The sequence below is a fragment of the Carassius auratus genome, unplaced genomic scaffold, assembly GCF_003368295.1.
Source record: "Carassius auratus strain Wakin unplaced genomic scaffold, ASM336829v1 scaf_tig00042948, whole genome shotgun sequence".
In the NCBI taxonomy this organism is placed as follows: domain Eukaryota; kingdom Metazoa; phylum Chordata; class Actinopteri; order Cypriniformes; family Cyprinidae; genus Carassius; species Carassius auratus.
The window spans coordinates 36668-57559 of NW_020526745.1; the positions used below are offsets into that span (position 1 = coordinate 36668).

At 39.6% G+C, this 20892-nt stretch overlaps 1 protein-coding gene across 1 annotated transcript; it reads right to left on the minus strand.

The window, feature by feature from the left end:
- Window positions 1-16796: 16796 nt before the first annotated feature.
- Window positions 16797-18455, minus strand: LOC113086206 (uncharacterized). The gene is made up of 2 exons (XM_026255354.1): window positions 17172-18455; window positions 16797-16954 (listed from the first exon to the last, which is right to left on the minus strand). Exon 1 carries the CDS (start codon window positions 18398-18400, stop codon window positions 17462-17464), a length of 939 nt encoding a protein of 312 aa, XP_026111139.1. The 5' UTR covers window positions 18401-18455; the 3' UTR covers window positions 16797-16954; window positions 17172-17461.
- Between the last annotated feature and the right edge of the window lie 2437 nt (window positions 18456-20892).

A 20892-nucleotide genomic window follows, 5' to 3' on the forward strand; every position in this document is an offset into this window, starting at 1 on the left:
CTGTTACAAACATAAATGTAATAATCCAAATGGTGCTCTCTCACAGCTAGCGTTAAGTAGGTTTCACAAGGTAGAGAATGCAGTTTTGCATTCCACTTTGTGCTATTTTTTTCCATTGATTTTCTATGGAAACCTGCATTAGATGGATGTGTTTGACTCTCTTTTGCAGCATCGTGTGCATGCAATATCATGCATGCACTACTTGCCTTCTTATGCTATTATATTATCATTATATATTCAGTGGCATAAAATGGTCTTAAAATGACAATAATATGGCAATTATTTTTGGGACGAAAAACAAAAATGTCAAAATTATTATTATTATTATTATTATCATTATTATCATTAAATTCTCAAGAAATTATATTGTTACAGCAGCAACCACACTTCAATCCTTGCACACAGACATACCAAACTAAACACCTAAAAGGGAATCTTACACAATTAAAACAACATAAAATGTAATGTAATACATTAGTCATTGTTCATAATAACTTTTATTTTTCTCAGCATCTTCACCTTTGTAACCTGGTCAACCCAGTCCTGTGTAATACCAGTAAAGCTTGCCTTTTTGCTCAATTTATTTAGTATGAGAATAAATTCCAAATTATGACATACGTCAGGTTATGATAAACAAGCCAAAATTAGTATTTCATACTCAACATTTTACGTTATATTTAAACTTTGTATATGATATTTTATGTGGCGGAAATGGACAAATACAGACAAAATCAAAAGTACACAATCACATCATACTCTGCTAAAATTATACGGTAACATTTTACAATAAGGTTTCATTAGTTTACATTAGTTTACTACTTTAATAGTTAATTACTTAAGTTACAGCATTTATTTATCTTAGCTAATATTAATTCAACATTTACTAATGCATTATTAAAATTGATAGATTAACAAATAGATTAATAAATAAATGAATAAATCCTGTGAATAAATGTATCGTGTTGTTTGTTCATGTTAGTTAATATTTTAAGTAATGTTAATGCGACACTTTACTGTGAAGTGTTACCAATCATACAAATGATCAGTAAATTGTCTTACCAATTTCTGTGTGTTTCTTTTGTGGAATTTCGTCTCGGCGTAAGTGATGTCTTCTTCACAAGTCTCAACTGTTTTAACAATAACAGAGGCATTAAAAGCACAAAACTTCATCTTACGGTAATTAGATCTGCTTCTTCAGTCTGTGTTTTATTATTCAGGCTTTCAGATTTAACTCCAAAGTAGCACTCAATGATTTTAAACATGGCATTAACTAATTTAATTAGCCGTTAGACCTTTAACTGTTTCCACACACGAATAGTTCAAGACTGTTTATCATTACATTTAGAAAGACACTTCAATCACACATTAATTTACACATAAATCAAACCCAGTTGTCTGTTTAACATCACATTCTTTATATTTAATCAGCATTTAAGTTCAAAGTTATCATTCATATACATTTTAGAGCACCTGCCACACCTTTACACATCTTGTTCTTTTAAATTTAATTTTATTTATTTATTTTTTGCGAGTGAAATTAGTAAAACAGAATACTTAGTGTCATTATAAACAAACATACATTTATTATAGCAATTGAAATTATAATAATAATTTCAATGAAATTATAAAAAGCACTTTCAATTTGTTCAAATATTTACAATGTTTTTTAAAGAATTATTTCTTATTTTACTTGTTTTAAATGGAGAAGATAACACTTGCCTTCTTGATCAGTTTTTTCTGTGTTTCCTGCAGATGCAGAAGATCACGACTGCTGTGACGATCAACAGAGATCCAGCAGAGATCAACACGATCAGAAATACAGAGACTGGAGGAACTGAAGGAGAGGAAAAGACAGACAGTCATTAATGTGAGTGATTGAATCAGTCTGATCTACAACAGAAGACAGAGATCAGCTCAGTTAATAACTTGTGGAAGAACCTGAACATGTGTGACAGAGCTGAGTGATGTCCAGATGTTGAGTCTGGTTGCTGATGGGATTGTTGAGCACACAGCTGTAGCTGTTTTTATCCTGATATTCCACCTCCAGAGGTAGAGAGAGACTGATGCTGAGATCAGACACACTGATGCTGGACAATAAACTGTTTCCTTTGTACCAGGAGAGAGTCACATGACCCACATTCACCACTGAACACACCAATGAACAATTCTGCTCTGAGGATGAGGAGGATGATGAAGAACACTGTGAAGAGTTACTGCTGATGACAGGAACAGGCAGACGAGCTGAAAACATCAGATAATAAACATGAAATCAAAAATCTGCATGAATATGAATATCAGTAATAAATGTTGTGTTAAGTGAATGTTAAGTGTGTTAAAGGACACTGAATGAGTCTGTCATCTCAAAGTATAAAATGAATAAACATTTGACAAAGTAAATAGAATATGTGTACGTTTTAACAAATGACATCTCTACTCACCATAGACAGAAACATTAAATGTTTTTGATTTTATATTCACTCCACTAATAAGTAGTTGATAGACTCCAGAGTGTTCAGTTGTGATGTTTGTGATGGTCAGAGATCCAGTTTGATTGTTCAGCTTCAGTCGGTCTCTGAATCTCTCATCAGTGTCATTATATGTGAAGAAGATTTGCTTCTTTTTCTTGATTTTAGCTATTTGAGACTTGTTAGCTCCAAATCTCCACAGTATGTCTTCATCTTCATGTATTTCAGTAAGATCAGTGTGTAGAGTAACAGAATCTCCCTCCATCACTGACACTGAATCACCAAACACACCTGATCAACAAACAGATTTTACACTGATTAAAGTCTCAGCAGAAACAAACACAATGTAAAATATCAGCGGTCTTTATAAACAGCTGTTGTAAACTCTTTACTGTTAATAACAGAGAGACTGTAACAAATTCTCCTCTAAAAGGGTTAAAGTTAAGTTAAAGTTTGGTGCAACAGAATTATTATATAACCCTTGATTAAATCTAGATTTAAGATGAATCCTGACTGGTGTAACAAACACATCACTAGTCTTTAATTAGTTTTAAAGCGTGGAGGACAATCATGTTTAAAGTTTCATAATTTACTGACAATAAATACATGATAATTATTGCCGATTGAGAGTACAGTTTTAATTCTGCTGGATATTTTAAATACACTTTTAAAATAAAAAAATATATATATATTTAGATTATTAGATCCCTGGACTTTAAGGTTCCTGCACATTTTGACTTATATAGTTTCATGATATTTGGAGATGTTTATGATCACTGCAGAAGTATTTTTAAATAAATATATTTATTAGAAATGGCTTTTTAAAAGGACAAAATGGCCAGATATTTGAAAGCAGCTCAACAGAAAGTTCACACTTTCTGAAGATCTACATTCACTGAAGGGATTTCCATTATTTGCATGATCTTTTCCAGATCTGGATTTAATGTAAATTTCCTAATCCTAATCCCAACAGAGACATGAATTCAAAGCTAGTATATCTTGTTGTTTTATACAGTATTCATAATTCTTTTGCTACATAACAGGAGATTAAAATAATACAATTTGATCAGTAGCTGCAGCTTTATTACCCTGAAAAACAAAATCCATAAATATAATATCATAAACTTACCAATCAGACCCCCGCAGCACAAACAGAACAAGACAAACTTGTGAAACATTTTCTTCAGTGGTCCGGTGTGTGATCTAACGGCAGACTGGTAAAGTGTTGAGTGTGAATCCCCCCATGACAAGATCTGACCCTCCCACTTCACACCCTACATCTGCTTATAATCTTATAGTTCATCTAGCACTTAGGAAGATTTTCACTGGTTTTAAGTGAAAAAAAAAAAAATTATTTTCATTTTTATAGTAAGGTTAAGAGTTCATATTCCCGCCTCCCTGACAGCTTTTCTTCTGAGTGTTGTTATCTGACTGTTTCAAATGACTAAGAGAAGAAGAATATTGTGTCAATTGTTCATTGTGTCAATTGGGTTCAATGCTGTTTCACATGATGAAGAGCTGCTGGAAATCGATCTGTTCTGGAGGCCTTCACCATCACTGACCCCCACTGCTGCATCTCACCCACAGCAGAGGCACTACAAGCAGTGTGAGAGGAAGCAGAAGAGGGGTAAGCGCGGAGGTATCCGGGCTAGGCTAACGGCTAACCCACACAAGCCCGCTATCACACCGTCATACAGGCTAACTTACGCTCTTTGGACAATAAACTGGATTACATCCTGTCACTACGATCAACTCAGAGGACTGTAAGAGAATTTTCACGGAAACATGGCTTAGCAACAGCCATCCAGACTGCACTATTGAGCTCAATCAGCTGACATGCTAGCGAGTGGACAGAGCTCTCGTCGCAGGAGGTAAATCATGCGGCATATAGCTTTGTGTTTACATCAGTGATGTGTGGTGCCATGCTGCTGTTGTGGTCTGCAAACACCGCTCACCCCTGGTGGAGTTTATGATTATTAAGTGCTGGCTGTTCTATCTGCCGAGGGAATATTCAGCCATACTGCTCGTTGCTGTCTACATTCCTCCCAGCTCCAACAACATCACCCACAGGAGTGAGGCACTGAATGAACTGTACCAGCACACCAGTGAGCAGCAGACAGCCCACCCTGATATTTTTATCTTCTTGGCTGGGTAATACAACCATGCAGACTTAAAGAGAGTGTGTTCCAAACAGTGGTGGACAGTAACGGAGTAGCTTTACTTCGTTACTGTACTTAAGTACATTTTTCAAATATCTGTACTTTACTGGAGTAGTTTTATTTTTAGTAACTTTTACTTTTACTTCACTACATTCCAAAGCATAAGATCGTACTTTTAACTTCACTACATTTCATAAAACATATCGTTACTCCCTATAATATATCACGTGCGGTGCTCCGAGACGCAGAAGCGGTGTCTGATTCATCATGAACGAACTGAGTCTTTTCAAAATAAACTTTAATCGGATCGCGAATCGCACCAAACGATTCGTTTACGAATTAAAATGATCCGATTGCAGCTGTTCTGGAGTCAAACACTCACTGATTCAAATGAACCGTTAAGTGCGAGTCACCAGAAGTAAGAACCGGGAGATCTTGTGAGCGCGCGTGCGTCTGATGTTGCTAAAAGTAAGTTATTAATGTCGAAATTTAGGATTAATTATTGTAACTGAAAATCATATTTAGGTCAAAATTGTCAGTTGTTTGGGAACTAAATCCGCTGTAAAGAGTGATCTGTTTAAGCCCACTGAAATGCTGACATGCAGACACATCAATCAGCGTCTCTGTGTTTTAGGTTAAAAAATAAAATTAAATAACCTTAAACTAACACAGATTAAATAAAATAACTCATGCATGTCCAAATTCCCCGCTACCGTAATATTAACAGTTTTATTAAAATGCTACCATGACATCTGTTTTTATATTGTGTATTAACAGTAACGTTATACATATGTATATTGTTTGGATTAACCAGACGAGTAACGTTAGACAGACATGAATGTTTATTCATAACAGTACTGAAAATAAGTAAAAATTGTAGCTGATGCTAAATGTCTAGCTAACAAGCTGGTGCTAACTTGAGGTAATTTTTATAAATAATGTCCAAATATTTTTATTCAACCACCTATATATATATATATATATGTATATAGATTACATCTAGGGACAAAAGAAAGGATGTGATGTTCAGAACATGGTAACTAGTAATTATCAAAGAGGGGAAGAGATGCACCCCGTTTGGCCAGGGGTGTTTTTACACCACAGACAAGGTTTGAGAAGGGAAAAATCATTATGAAAATATAATTATATTTTCCTTAAAATGTTCCTCCTAACTTCAGGCCTTATTATCATGTCATATATAACTGTGATGTTCTGTAAAACCACAAACTTTAAAACACTTTCACAGATCACAGATTCCAAAATAATATTTGCTAGCACAACTATTAATAGTTCTAATAATAAATCATCATATTTTCATGATTTCTAAAGATCATGTGACACTGAAGACTGAAGGAATGATGCTGAAAATACAGCTGCACATCACAGAAATAGATTATATTTTAAAGGATATTAAAATAGAAACCATTATTTTATATATTTTATTTTGATAATTTAGAATTATTACTGAAATACAACCTTTTTTTGTTTCAAACAGTTCAATGAACAATAATAAATGAAGTACCTGGAGCTGACAATGAAGTAAATGTATAATAATTGGCAAAGATGATTAATTTAGCGCTGTAAACGCGCGTGTGAGGAGCGGAGACGCGCCGCAGAGCGTCAGACGCGCGTGAGGACCAAACAGCAGAACGGTAGGAAACTTCACTCATTATTTCTCTTTTACTATAGCGATTTATTTTTAGACACGTGATCTGAGTCTTTCATAGATTTGTAGAGTTATTAGACTATAGAGTTATTAGAGAAATTGAGTTATTTTTTTTTTTACATTCTTTGGTCGAAGTTTTCAGATCGGCAATTCGGAGCCTGTTCGCGACTCGGTTGATTCAGATCGGCACTTCGGAGCCTGTTCGCGACTCGGTTGATTCAGAACGGCACTTCGGAGCCTGTTCGTGACTCGGTTGATTCAGATCGGCACTTCGGAGCCTGTTCGCGACTCGGTTGATTCAGATCGGGACTTCGGATAATGTTCGCGACTCGGTTGATTCAGATCGGCACTTCGGAGCCTGTTCGCGACTTGGTTGATTCAGATCTGCACTTCGGAACCTGTTCGCGACTCGGTTGATTCAGATCGCCACTTCGGAGCCTGTTCGCGACTCGGTTGATTCAGATCGCCACTTCGGAGCCTGTTCGCGACTCGGTTGATTCAGATCGGCACTTCGGAGCCTGTTCGCGACTCGGTTGATTCAGATCGGCACTTCGGAGCCTGTTCGCGACTCGGTAGATTCAGATCGCCACTTCGGAGCCTGTTCGCGACTCGGTTGATTCAGATCGGGACATCGGAGCATGTTTGAGATTTTATTTAATTCAGATCTGGACATCGAAGCAGGAAGTGTTTGTCAAACAGTTAATTGGTCATAAATTAATATTTGGACTTGAGGCTTTTTTTTTGCTTGTCGATTCAGCATGTACATGGACCCACACACAAAGGTGGACACACTCTAGACTTAATCATCAGAAGAGCTCTAAACTTTTCATCCATTGTTATTAAGGACGTTATTCATAACCGTACTGAAAATAAGTAAATATTGTTAGCTGATGCTAACTGTCTAGCTAACAAGCTTGCTGGTGCTAACTTGAGGTCATTTTTATAAATAATGTCCAAATATTTTTATTCAACCACCTATATATATATATATATATATATATATATATATATATATATATATATATATATATATAGATTACATCTGGGGAGAAAAGAAAGGATGTGATGTTCAGAACATGGTAACTACAGTAATTATCAAAGAGGGGAAGAGATGCACCCCGTTTGGCCAGTGGTGTTTTTACACCCCAGACAAGGTTTGAGAAGGAAAAAAATCATTATGAAAATCTTCAGGCCTTATTTTCATGTCATACATAACTGTGATGTTCTGTAAAACAACAAACTTTAAAATACTTTGTTCTTACTGGTGAAAATCAGATGGTCATCTCTGTTTTCTCTCAGGTACATCACAGTGTAAGCTTCACAGTTAACATTACTCTCATCAGTGTAGTCCATATAAACAACAAAAATATATCTTGACTCCATATAGTGGTTATTTTGGGGAAAATCCCAGGTATTTTGAGCAGTAGGATTATAAAAAAAAAAAAAAAAATGTGCTAATATAAAATTAAATTAGCCTATATAAAATTGCAAACATCTATCTTTCAGTACTTTTTTTACTTAAGTACATAAAAAATTTAGTACTTTTGTACTTTCACTTTTTGAGTAAAATTGAAAAAGGAGTACTTTTACTTTTACTGGAGTAATATTTTATTATACGTATCTGTACTTTTACTCAAGTACTTGATTTGTGTACTTCGTCCACCACTGGTTCCAAAAAAAATAAACCAACACATAAACTTTCCAACACAAAGTAAAAACATTTTGGATTTTGTTTGCACCACGCATAGAGGATCTTACAAAGTCCCCCCCACCCCCCCCCCCTCCCATCTTAGTGTCTCAGACCACATCACTGTCATGTTAATGTCTTCATACAGACCAAACCAGTCAACAAACCAGTTCACAAACAGATACAATTGTATTGTACTTCGCTGTGCCACTGGCTGTTAGACTTACTGGAAGACCTCAGGCAGTACGGGTCAGCAGCAACACATCCAGCACCATCACACCTCTTTACTCTGCTGCACACCATCAAACAACTCCAACCTCTTTATTAAGTTTGCGAATGCCACGACTGTGGTGGATCTCATTAGCAGCAGAGATGAGACAAGCTACAGGAGCGAGGTGAGCCACCTGGCCAGGTGGTGCAGTGACAACAATCTTTCTCTGAATGTGGAGAAGACGAAGGAGATTGTTGTTGACTTCAAGAGAGTGCACACTCAGCATGCTCCTCTGACCATCAACGGTGCAACTGTGAAGAGAGGCAACAGCACCAAGCTTCTGGTTGTGCACATCACAGAGGATCTCTCCTCAACTGACCACACTGCAGCACTGGTCAAGAAAGTACAGTAGTGTCTCTACTTCCTCTGCAAACTAAGAAGAGCCAGAGCCCCCAACCCAATTATGTACACCTTCTACAGAGGCACCATCGAGAGCATCCTGACCAGCTGCATGTACATGTGGAAGAATTGACAATAAAGCAGACTTGACTTGTTTAACATGCAATTGTGTGAAACAGTGTGTTTTATGTCCCCTTTAAACTATAGCAAAATTATCGGTCACCCTTTAGTTTAGGGTCCAATTCTTACTTACTGCATGCCATAACCAACAACACATGAAATGGACCTGAGATCATTGATATTAGACTGTGGATGATTGAAGAAAGTGGCTTGGTCTGATGAATCCCGATTCCTGGTGCATCATGTTGATGGATACACAGAATACACAGAATAACCGACAGAGGCGCTGTTGGGCAGACACGGGCCAGCAGCAGTGGTGCTGTTATACTGTGGCCGATGTTTTCTATTTTGTTCATCTATTTTTGTTTACTAAAGCTGTCAGTAGATTTTAGACTCGTACCCAAAACCAGGGTAATAGTCTGCATTGGAAAACGATGATGTCCTTGTTCTCAATTTGCCAGGTTTCTCTTTATACTGGAGTACAGAGAGCAGTCAATGAGAAGATCCATATTTTTAATAAATTTACTAAATGCACATGCATATTAAGCTAAAACAGAACAAACATTTGAGTTTCTGGATGTTTTATTATTGTAATGCAGTACAAACTTCATAATCATCGGGAAGAAGGAGGCGGGAACCGGCAGACAAAAAAATTCCGGTCCCCAGACGCATTGTTGCTCAGCTCTCCACCAGCTGGGTGATCTCCTTTGCGGTGCCTGGTGGTGGCACTGGACAGCCCTCGGCAGACGGCACGACAATCCTCCGCCGCCCGGTGGATGCTGACGGCTCCTCAGTTTTGGGCAGCCGGCAGGAGTCCCCCGTTCCCTGCTCCTCCCCGTTCAGGTGGATGGCAGCAGGCTCCTGCTCTCTGGCGAACGGTGCTGACTCCTCTGCTCCCTCACTGATGCCAGCCGCCCCTCCACACTGCGAGCCGCCGGCAGCGAGCTTGTCCATCCCCGGCAGCTCACTCCAGCCCACCGCCTCGAGCGTCCCTGCTCGATGGCACCGCAGATTCACCACAGCGGCGAGGTATCTTCAGCAGTGCGTCCCTCCTTCTCCCGGGCCTCGGCACCAGTGTAATGCAGTACAAACTTCATAATCATCGGAAAGAAGGAGGCGGGAACCGGAAGACAATCAAAATGACTTTAATAATCAAAATGAACACAAAACAGTGCGGTAGCCCCTCACAGACGACTGCTGCACACAAACAAAATCAAAACACAAAATAAATCCAGGCCTGGTCCTCTCTCGTCCTTCACTGTCGTCGCTTTTATATCCTTCTATCTCCTCCGTGGGACTCGCGCCGTTCTCACGGCTCTCGGCCCCGCCCCACTCGCCACAATTATCTTAATAGACCTACTGTTTGTAGTAAACTCAAATACAATACTAAAATACTGCTCTAAAATATAAGACACCAATGTTTCTGGGGTATAGAACAAGGAATAGTTGATTTTCTCCAAAGCATTGTTAGTTCCTGGCATAACTATGCAAAGATTTGATTTCATCATAATTATTAAACTATGTCTTATGATTTTAAATCTGTATTTAACCTCAGAATGATCTAAAAGTAAAAAAAAGAGGTGATACAGTCTTATATCATGGTGGCTGTGCTTTAAAATTAAATTATTACAGTCTTTATGTAAGTGATGAAGGGTTCTGAAAGTCTGACAGTAATCAGTGGTCTACTGTAAGGTTAACCCTGCCTGCTTTAAATGTTTAAAAATTATTAGCAGTTGAAAACAAATACAGAGAACAAATCAGAAAAAAGTAAAAGATCCTGCAGAGAACAAATATGAAATAAAAGGTGTGAATCATGGACCAGATGAGTTCTCCAGGACAGTTTGTTTTGATCATCGTGTTTTGGTGACATTCCCATACACGGGCTCCTTCTTTAATTTCTGCAAAGAAAAATACAAAAACAGTTAGTCAGGAACCTGCTGATGCAACAGTTATATGGGATGGAGCATAGTAAAACAACCACAAAAGCATGTTTTATTTATTTTTTTTCTGTTATACTCCCTATAATCACAGATGATCATCCACATCTCTTCACTGATTATCTGGTGTGATTCCACACAAAAATTAACTCACTGACTCACTGACCACAACAGTTTCTTGCAACAGATTCAGAGTGATCTCACCAATTTTGTTGTTGTTGTTTTATGCAATGCTGAATCCGTTTTGTTTTTCTCTTGGGTCTGGACTGCATTAAATATGATCACATACATGTAAAACAAAGTTCAATCTTATATTAAAATGTGTCCATTGCAAAAACAATTATTTTGACATTTGCATAAATTTTTTGATCTCCTGACCTGCTTTTTTACAATTCCTGCAGATGCAGTAGATCACAATTGCAACTATTATCAACAGAGATCCGGCAGCAGCAGCAGAGATCAGTGCTATCAGAAACACAGAGTCTGGAGGAACAGAAGGAGAGTAAAAGCGAGACAGTCGTGATTGTTAGTAAATCTTTCAATCTGATCTAAAACTGTATCTAACACACATTGTATAAACACAGTAAATAAACACACATTATATAAATGCTGATGAACCTGAACATGTGGGACAGAGTTGAGTGATGTTCAGATGTTGAGTCTGGTTGCTGATGGGATTGTTCAGCACACAGCTGTAGCTGTTTTTATCCTGATATTCCACCTCCAGAGGTAGAGAGAGACTGATGCTGAGATCAGACACACTGATGCTGGACAATAAACTGTTTCCTTTGTACCAGGAGAGAGTCACATGACCCACATTCACCACTGAACACACCAATGAACAATTCTGCTCTGAGGATGATGATGATGGTGATGATGAAGAACAGTTTGAAGAGTTACTGCTGATGACAGGAACAGGCAGACGAGCTGAAAACATAAGAGAATAAAAAGAATTGGATAAATCTAAGCAACACTCTTATTTTCAGTTCAATATCTTTAATGTGTTGATGGTCAGTGAGTGTTTGCACCATCTCAAAATGCAAAATGATTAAACATTTGAATATGTAAATAGATATAGGAATATTCTAGGATGCTACCCTTTAAAAATGTTATAATTTGTAGCTAGTTACTAATATGTATAGTATCAGTCAAAAGATTGTACACATTGCTATTTTATACGTTTTGAAAGAGTCTTTTATGCTAATCAAGCCTGCATTTATTTGATCAAATATACATAAAAAAAACAGTAATATTGTAAAAAATCATTACAATTTAAAATAATGGTTTTCTATTTTAGTATACTTTAATAAAGCAATAAGCCCCATGAAGCCCTGGTTTACAGTGAATTTATAACAGCTAAGGGGCATTGTTAGGCATGACATGAGGCAGAAAATTCCCCTTACCTGTTATAAATTCACTGTAAACTACAGCTTCATGGTGCTTATTGCTTTTATAAGTAATTCTATAATTCTATAGTTATTCTATATATGTAGTAAGGTTTCACAGAATAAAACAGAGGAAATAAAGTTTAATGATATTAATAAAAACTGTATTCTTCCACCAAACTATTTAGTTCCTCAGAAACGAATTATTATCACAGGTTCCAAAATGATAAATTTTTTAAATATATTTTTATGATGAAATGAAATTTCAGTGGATCTCAAAATTAATGTAGAATTAACATAAAAAAATATAATGTAAACATTAATTACAGCCAGCCAGTATTACAGTATAATTAAAAGCTCAATTTTAACTTTTATTAAGCTTTAAAAATATATCTTCTAATTCAGGTCAGCTTTAAGCAATCTTCACATAAACCCATAGTGTCTCATTTACCTGTGCTCTTCCTACTTCAAGTCAGGTCTGCTTTATTGACAATTCTTCCACATGTACAGTACATACATACAGAGAATCGAAATTGCGTTACTCTCAGACCCCCGGTGCATAAAGATAACATTAACAGCAGAGCCTAAAAATCTAGATCATATATAAAATGTAGATACAACTATACATAAGGGAATGTAAAAAAAATATATAAATTAAATTAAATAAAGCAGCGCAAGGCACATGGCAGATAGAGTGCAAATCAGTGAAGTGAACAAACAGTGCAGATAAAAGATTTTTTGTGCAAAAAAGAAGCTTATTTAGTCTGATTAAAGGCTCAAGAGCAGTTATTTTATTTAACTGACTGATGAGGTAGTAGAATGACGTCAGTTCCATGGTGAATGAGGTAGTGAGCAGACCAATGCTGCACAAAGTGACTGGTGCATGTCATTGTATGTAGTGGGTGGGGGGAGAAACTGGGGATGTGGGATCTGGCGGGGGGGTTCATAGTTCAGTGGTGCCTGCGGCAGAAGAGGGACGGGGGTAAGTTCGGGAGTGAGTTCAGCTTCCTGACAGCCTGGTGGATGTCCTTCAGTCTGCTGGTCCTGGCCTGGAGACTCCGCAGTCTCCTCCCTGATGGCAGCAGACTGAAGAAGCTGTGTGACGGGTGGGTGGGATCACCTGTGATGCAGAAGGCTTTGCAAGTGAGAGAGGTTCTGTAAATGTCCTGGAGGGAGGGGAGAGAGATGCCAATGATCTTCTCAGCTGCTCTCACTATGCGTTGCAGAGTCTTTCGGCAGGACGCGTTGCAGGTGCCATTCCCCACAGTGGTGCAGCTTGTCAGGATGCTCTCGATGGCGCTCTGTAGTGGGTGTACATGATGGGGGTCAAAACTTCTCAGTTTGCGGAGGAAGTAAAGACGCTGCTGTGATTTCTTGGCCAGTGCTGCTGTGTTTTCAGTCCAGGAGAGGTCCTCTGTGATGTGCACACCCAGGAACTTGGTGCTGCTCACTCTCTCCACAGTCACAGTTGATGTCAGAGAAACTTTTTAAGTGTGTGCTCTCCTGAAGTCAATAACAATCTCCTTCGTCTTCTCCATGTTCAGAGAGAGATTGGTGTCACTGCGCCATCAGGCCAGGTGGCTCACTTCACTCCTGTAGTTTGTCTCACCTTTGTTACTAATGAGACCCACCACAGTCGTGTCATCTGCAAACTTAATGAAGAGGTTGGAGTTGTGTGACGGTGTGCAGTCATGGGTCAGTACAATGAAGAGGAGGGGGCTCAACACACATCCTTGTGGGGCTCCAGTGTTCAGTGTGATGGTGCTGGATGTGTTGCTGCTGACTCGTACTGCCTGAGGTTCTTCAAGTCAGAAAGTTAAGCTCATCTCATCTCCAGCTCTGAAGGCAGCGCTCCACGTCTTCAGGAGTCTGTAGACCTCCCCTATCATCCACACATGTATTAGTTTGTGAACTTGTTTGCCGACTTTAACAAGTGGTCTGTATGCAGTGTTTGCAGATCACAACAGCATCGCAACACCACGCATCACTGATGTAAACACAAAGCCCATCGCAGTATGACTCTGTCCACTCGATAGCATGTCAGCTGATCGAGCTGAATAGCGCAGTCTGGAATGCTGCTGTTGAGCCATGTTTCCATGAACATAACAAAACACAACAGTCTCTTACAGTCCTCTGAGTTGGTCGTAGTAGTTGTATGTAGTCCAGTTTATTGTCCAAAGAGCGTTAGCCAGTATGATGGTGGGGATAGCTGGTTTTAGTGTGTGGATTAGCCATTAGCCTAGCCCGGATACTTCCATGCTTACCCCTCTTCTACTTCCTCTTATGCCGCTTGTGGTGCCCCCACCTGGGGGCGAGATGCAGCAGTGGGCGACAGTGGTGGCGCAGCTCTTTGAGGTGTGCAGAGTTTAACTCTCAAAAGTGGTTCTGGCATCATCGAGTAGATACTCACGACTGTATGTGTGCTTAAAGACAGGTAAACGCAATGGTAAAAACACTGCGACTCACAAGACAAAATAACGTGGAAACACTGCCATCTTGTTGCAAAAATATTTCCTACCTGTTACTTGTCTTACAGGTAGAAAATATACAGAAATTTAATAAAGTAGTCTGTACTGCTTAAATTTTACATCCTCCAAAAAGTTCCATTGACATTAGTCCTTTACCTTACACAACTAAAAATAAATATGTTTTTGGTAATCAGCATTATGTCACAAATGCTGTTGACTGAGCTTAAGTTGTACTGAATATTCCTTATTTGAAGGACACGACAAATGATCTTTACTCACCATAGACAGAAACACTGAATGTTTTTGATAACAGTTTATCTGCACTTATCACTAGTTCATAGAGTCCAGTGTGTTCAGTTGTGATGTTCATGATGGTTAGAGATCCAGTTTGATCGTCCAGCTTCAGTCTGTCTCTGAATCTCTCATCAGTATCATTATATGTGGAGACGATTTGCTTCTTTTTGTTCATTCTAGCTATGAGAGTCTTTTCAGCTCCAAATCTCCACAGTATGTCGTCTCCTTTACGTATTTCAGTAAGATCAGTGTTTAGAGTAATAGAATCTTCCTCCATCGCTGACACTGAATCACCAAACACACCTGATCAACAGATTCTACATTGATTAAATGTACTGAAAGTTTTATATTCTATCCAGAGCACAATGTATGAAGCTACAAAGTCATTTAGATCATGAAAAGTTGAAATCACATTGATAATTAATATCTGTGAAGAAAGTAACTGATATTAAGACATAAAAATATATTAATGACTTACCAGTCAGACGGCCCCAGCACACACAGAACAAAGCAAACACATGGAACATTTTCTGAAAACTCCGATCTAATGAAACTATCTGATGAATGCACTTGAGTTGCTGTGTGAATCCTCCCACGACAGAATTTAACCCTCCTTGTGCATGGGCTCTTTACAGGTGCTTTACAAATGCGTTAAAGTGACATGTAAGTACTCTTCTAGCACTTATTAAGACTTAATATTAGAAAGCGTGTTTCATTCTCTTATTTAACAATGATAATTTTTAGTAGTAGTTGATTTACTTTGTATGTTAGAACAACTAAAGGTTAATCTCTTCCATCTCGTTGCTAGTTTTGCAGCTCATCTTCTGAGTCAAACTGAAACCTGTTGTGGTTGGTTTACTTCAAAGATGTGGTTTGATCTGGACAAACTTGTAGGAGAAAATTTTCTGTGTCTTGCTTTTTTGTGAACTTCACAATCAGCTTTACAGTCAAATAAAGCACTGTTTCCAATTAGCATTAACATTGTCCACATAATAAGACTAATAATAAAATAATAAAAACACACACCATCCGATCTACTTGCATCGTAAGAAATATAACATCTACAATAGTACTATTCTTTCTGTCTCATTTTTATAGGTTACAGTGTGTATCCAGACCAGATGGTGGGCCTGCACTTAAAGTACAGTACAGTACAAGACTTCGTTGACACGTCAGCCATTAGAACAGATCCTCAGCAAAGACCACAAGAACCAAATAATCAGCACAGACGCCTGTCGCCAGCTTTATCGCCATACCAGTGTTACGTACCCTAGTGGTGTTGTGGTCTAGGGGACAAGGGGAAACCACATGAAGGTCATTAAAACAAAAACAAAAATAATGAGTAACACACGGAATGACCGAATCTAAGACAACTTCAAGTTTCAAAACAAATAAAGGTGCTTCGCTTTATTATTATTATTATTTGGGGAAAGTCATGGCTTAATGGTTAGAGAGTCTGACTTTTAACTCAAAGATTGCAGTCAACGTTGATTCAACCATGGTAACTGATTCAAATGATTTGCGACTCCGCTCCGAACTCATGACCTGACTCAAATGATTCGCGAACCTGCTACGAACTCCCGAACTGACTCAAATGATTCGCGAAACCGCTACGAATTCCCGAAATGACTCAAATGATTCGCGAACCCGCTACGAACTCCCGAACTGACTCAAATGATTCGCGAAACCGCTACGAATTCCCGAACTGACTCAAATGATTCGCGATTTTCGTCTTTCTGTGAGTGAGGCAGCTAACTGAGCTCAGCTGCTGCTCATTATAACTGACCGCTGGGTTGGTCCGGAATTATTTAATATTTTCCTGTTGGTTTTATTTTTATTTTGAGCGAATTTGAGTCGTGACAAGTCAGAGGAGAACAAAAGCTGTGAACACAAGAAACCCTAGATGCTCACTTAATGTGTTGCTGGTAATTTATGTGTTAATGTCTGTCTTTTAGAGATTTTTCCACATTTTCCTGATATGAATCCTAAAGAAAACTGATATAACTAGACCAGTTGGGGTTGCCAGTGGGGGGACTAGTTCACCACAGATGTCCGGTAAGAGACATAAAGATGCAGGTTAAGTCTTTGATGCATTTATTTTCTTCACAACAATTCACAAATGTTGCAGATATTACATTGGTGTTGTTTCCATCTGGGTGTGGTCTTTAACAAAAGATATAACAACAAATTAGTATAAACAAATCAATAAAGTAGGTAAATTCATACAAAGAAGGTAGCAATATACACTTAAATGAACAACCTACATAAGAATGTGTGATGACAACCAGTAATTGCATTTAAAGTACCTTAAACAATGAGTATCAACTAAAATTCAGAAGGGTCACAGCTATCAAAAGCTGAAGTACATAAATAAACTTACTTGGTTCATCTAACATACGCACACAACACCAACACTTGAGAAAGCCTCGAGCACATTTGCTTTCACCTACTTGGTGCAGGCTATTTCTACCAAACACTAATCATTGCCACCTGCTGGAAATGGGCGGAGCATAGTGTCTTTAGGTTGCTGCGATGACATCACATTCAAACACTGGCTGATCACCAGAAAACTTCAAAATAAAAGCTTGTTTACAGCGGGCCTTTTTAACAGCCGCCCCCAGATTTCTAAAGAATGTGGAAATCTGTACATTATAAAAAGGCAAGTCCATTTCAATCTGGTATCGCAGGTAGCTGTACAACCTTTGCCACAGGTCGCACATAAGACTTGTCCTTAACTTTCACTTCAACAGTCCTGATTCTATTGTCAAACCCAGGGAATACTTGAGAGATCTGACCAATGGGCCATAGGGCCCTGGGAAATTGAGGGTCCACAATCATAACAGTAGTTCCCACCTTGATATCGGGTGACTCTCGCTGCCACTTGTTGCGAGTCTGAAGACCAGGCAAATAGAACTTGATAAACCGCTTCCAAAAGTGATCTGCTATAATTTGGCTATGGCGCCAACGACGTCGACTCAACAGTTCACTTTGGGGGTACATCACTTGAGGAAGGGACGAATCAGGCCGCCCCATAAGAAGCGAATTAGGAGTAATAGGATCTGGATCAGAGGCATTGGATGATGTATAACCCAGGGGTTTAGAATTTAGAATCCCTTCAATCTCGATGAGCACAGTTTGAAGGGTTTCCTCTGGTATTGGTTGAGTTCCCAGAGTGACCTGTAGAGCCTGTTTCAGGGAACGAATTTCCCTTTCCCAACACCCACCGAAATGTGGGGCATGAGGCGGGTTGAATCGAAAGATAATCTGCTGACTGGCAAGTTGTTCCTGAAGCTCCGGAACTAGTTCAGCATATGTCTGATGCAACTCCCTTTCCCCTCCTTTAAAATTAGTACCTTGATCACATAAAACCTCAAAAGGTTTCCCACGTCTGGCTATAAATCTTCTGAGGGCCATCAGGAAGGAGTCGGTGTCAATTCTTGGGAGAAGATCAATATACACAGCACGTGTAGTCATGCACTTGAATAGAATACCCCAGCGCTTCTCACTTTTACGTCCAATCTTTACGGAATATGGCCCGAAACAGTCAATGCCAGTCGAATAGAAGGCAGGTTTAAATAGACGTAGTCTGGCAGGAGGTAGGTCTGCCATCCTGGGTATCTGTGGGGTTTTGCGAAACTTCTGACACACTGGACAATCTTTGCGCTGATAACGGCGAATTGCTTCCCTACCCCGAAGAATCCAATATTTCCTACGCATCTCCGCCAGTATTCTCTCAGGACCTGGGTGGAATAGCTTTGTGTCATATTCCTTAATGAGAAGGGTAGTGACTGGATGCCGGGGATCAAGGATAATAGGATGCATCGACTCGGGCTCAATCTCTTCACAGCGGCGAAGACGACCTCCTATCCTTAGGAGTTTGCTTGCAGCGTCAAGTTCGGGGGCGAGGCAAAGCAGTCGACTGTTGGTCTGTAGTGGTTTCCCTGCCATAAGCTGTGCCATCTCAGAAGGAAAGCTTTCCCCTTGAGCTTGCTGAAGGATAGCCATTTCAGCCTGTTGAAAGTCCTCAGCTGATACATTGATCCCATGTTCCCCAAGAGATTCTACTGTTGCAGTCAATAAATCTTGGAAGGTCAGAAATTGGCTTGGATCAGGGATCGACAAACGAAGTACAGTATTAGTCAGACCACAGAATGTAGAGTTTCTCAATTCATCACCAGCTATGGAACAGGATGGCGGTGGAACCGGCCACTGATCAGATGGGAGTTGAAGGTATGTTGGTCCCGTATTCCAACGGCTTTGTGGTCCAAGTTCTGCCAGCCTTTTACCTCGAGTGATGTCATCAGCAGGGTTACTTTCTGAATGCACATAGCGCCATTCCCAGCAGCTGGTAAGGTCCTGAATCTCTGTTATTCGTGTACCAACGAAAACCTTGAATCGGCAGGATTCAGATTTAATCCAGGTCAAAACTGTGGTGGAATCAGACCAAAGAAAAACTTGATGAATGGGCAAAGTCAATTCATTCTGCAGGATCTTTGCTAACTGGGCCCCTGTCAGGGCTGCACATAGCTCTAAACGAGGTATTGACAGACGTTTCTTAGGAGCCACTCTTGATCTGGCCACTATGAAGGTGATCTCCACTTCTCCCCTTTGATCTACTGTTCGAAGATAGGCAACAGACCCATAGGCACTCTCGGATGCGTCACAAAAGATATGGATCTCACGCTGGCTTGAAACATCATCCTTTGGTGCACTGCAATAGCATCTGGGTAAGACTATCTTTTGTAGATCACTGAGCTCTCCTGCCCATCTGTTCCACTCATTGACTAAGTTCTCAGGTAGTTTAGGATCATCCCAGTCCCTCTTCTTTTCCCATAATCGCTGTACTATTACCTTTGCACGTGTGGTATATGGGATAATGTAACCGAGAGGATCATATTGGCTAGCAAGCACTTTATAGATGTTGCGCATGGTAACCTCTTGGCACTCTACAGCACGGAGCTTATAGGACAAGGTATCAGTTTCACAGTTCCACTGAAGTCCAAGCACTGATTCATGGTTGATGGCATTACCCTTTGCAATCCATTGCTCAGCACTGTCAGATCTGGATGCCACTGGTAGATGACTAATGGTTGAGGGTGTATTGCTGGCCCATTGCCTGAGTTCGAATCCTCCCCCTGCTAAAACACTTTGCAGCTGGTCTACCATGAGCCTTGCTTCATCTACAGAAGGCAGACTTTGCAGATAGTTGTCAACATAAAACGCCTTTAGTACAGCATCACGTACCTTGTCACCAGGCTGACTATTCTCCAGGATGTGCTTCTGCAAGGCAAAGACAGCACAACATGGGCTACTAGTGGTGCCAAAGGGTAGAACTTGCCATTCATAGATTCTAGGCTCCACTTCTCTTTGCAGATCTCTCCATAAGAAACGGAGAAGGGGCCGATCCTCTGGAAGGAGTCTAACCTGGTGGAACATTCCTTTAATATCACTACAGATCGCGATTGAGTGCTCCCGGAATCTTAGTAGCACAGCCAGTAATGAAGAAGTCAGTGTTGGCCCTGGAAGTAACAATTCATTGAGATTGTTCCCTTGAAACTGGAATGAACAGTTGAAAACCACTCGATGTTTCCCATTATGTTCAACCATGTGATGTGGGATATACCAACTTATTTGAGCGTCTTCTGCTCCTGACTGCAATTCAGCAATGTAGCCTGCCTGCTCCAGTCTTTTAATCTCAGCCTGGTAGATAGCTGCTTGCTCAGGGGACTTACTGAGACACCGCTCCAGACTTCTTAACTGAGGCATTACTGCTTCTTTAGGTGCACAAAGAGGGGGCATATTTTGGACCCTTGGCAGTGGGGTAGCATATCGCTTAATCCCATCAACATCAACTCTAGAAGTTCTTTGTTCCAGTAGTTTCATTGACTGCTGGTCTTGTACTGATCGAGTACTTATTTTCTCATCTCTCCACGGAAGGACATCCAGTTGCCAGAGTCTTTCAACTTGTTCATGCAACATAGCAGAGGGTGACCAACTTGTTGTGAACAGACACTGTTGCTCTCGAAGAAGATGCTGTAATGCTTGAACTGGTCCTTGCATTGTCCATCCAAGGAGAGTTCTAATTGCAGCAGGACCCCCTG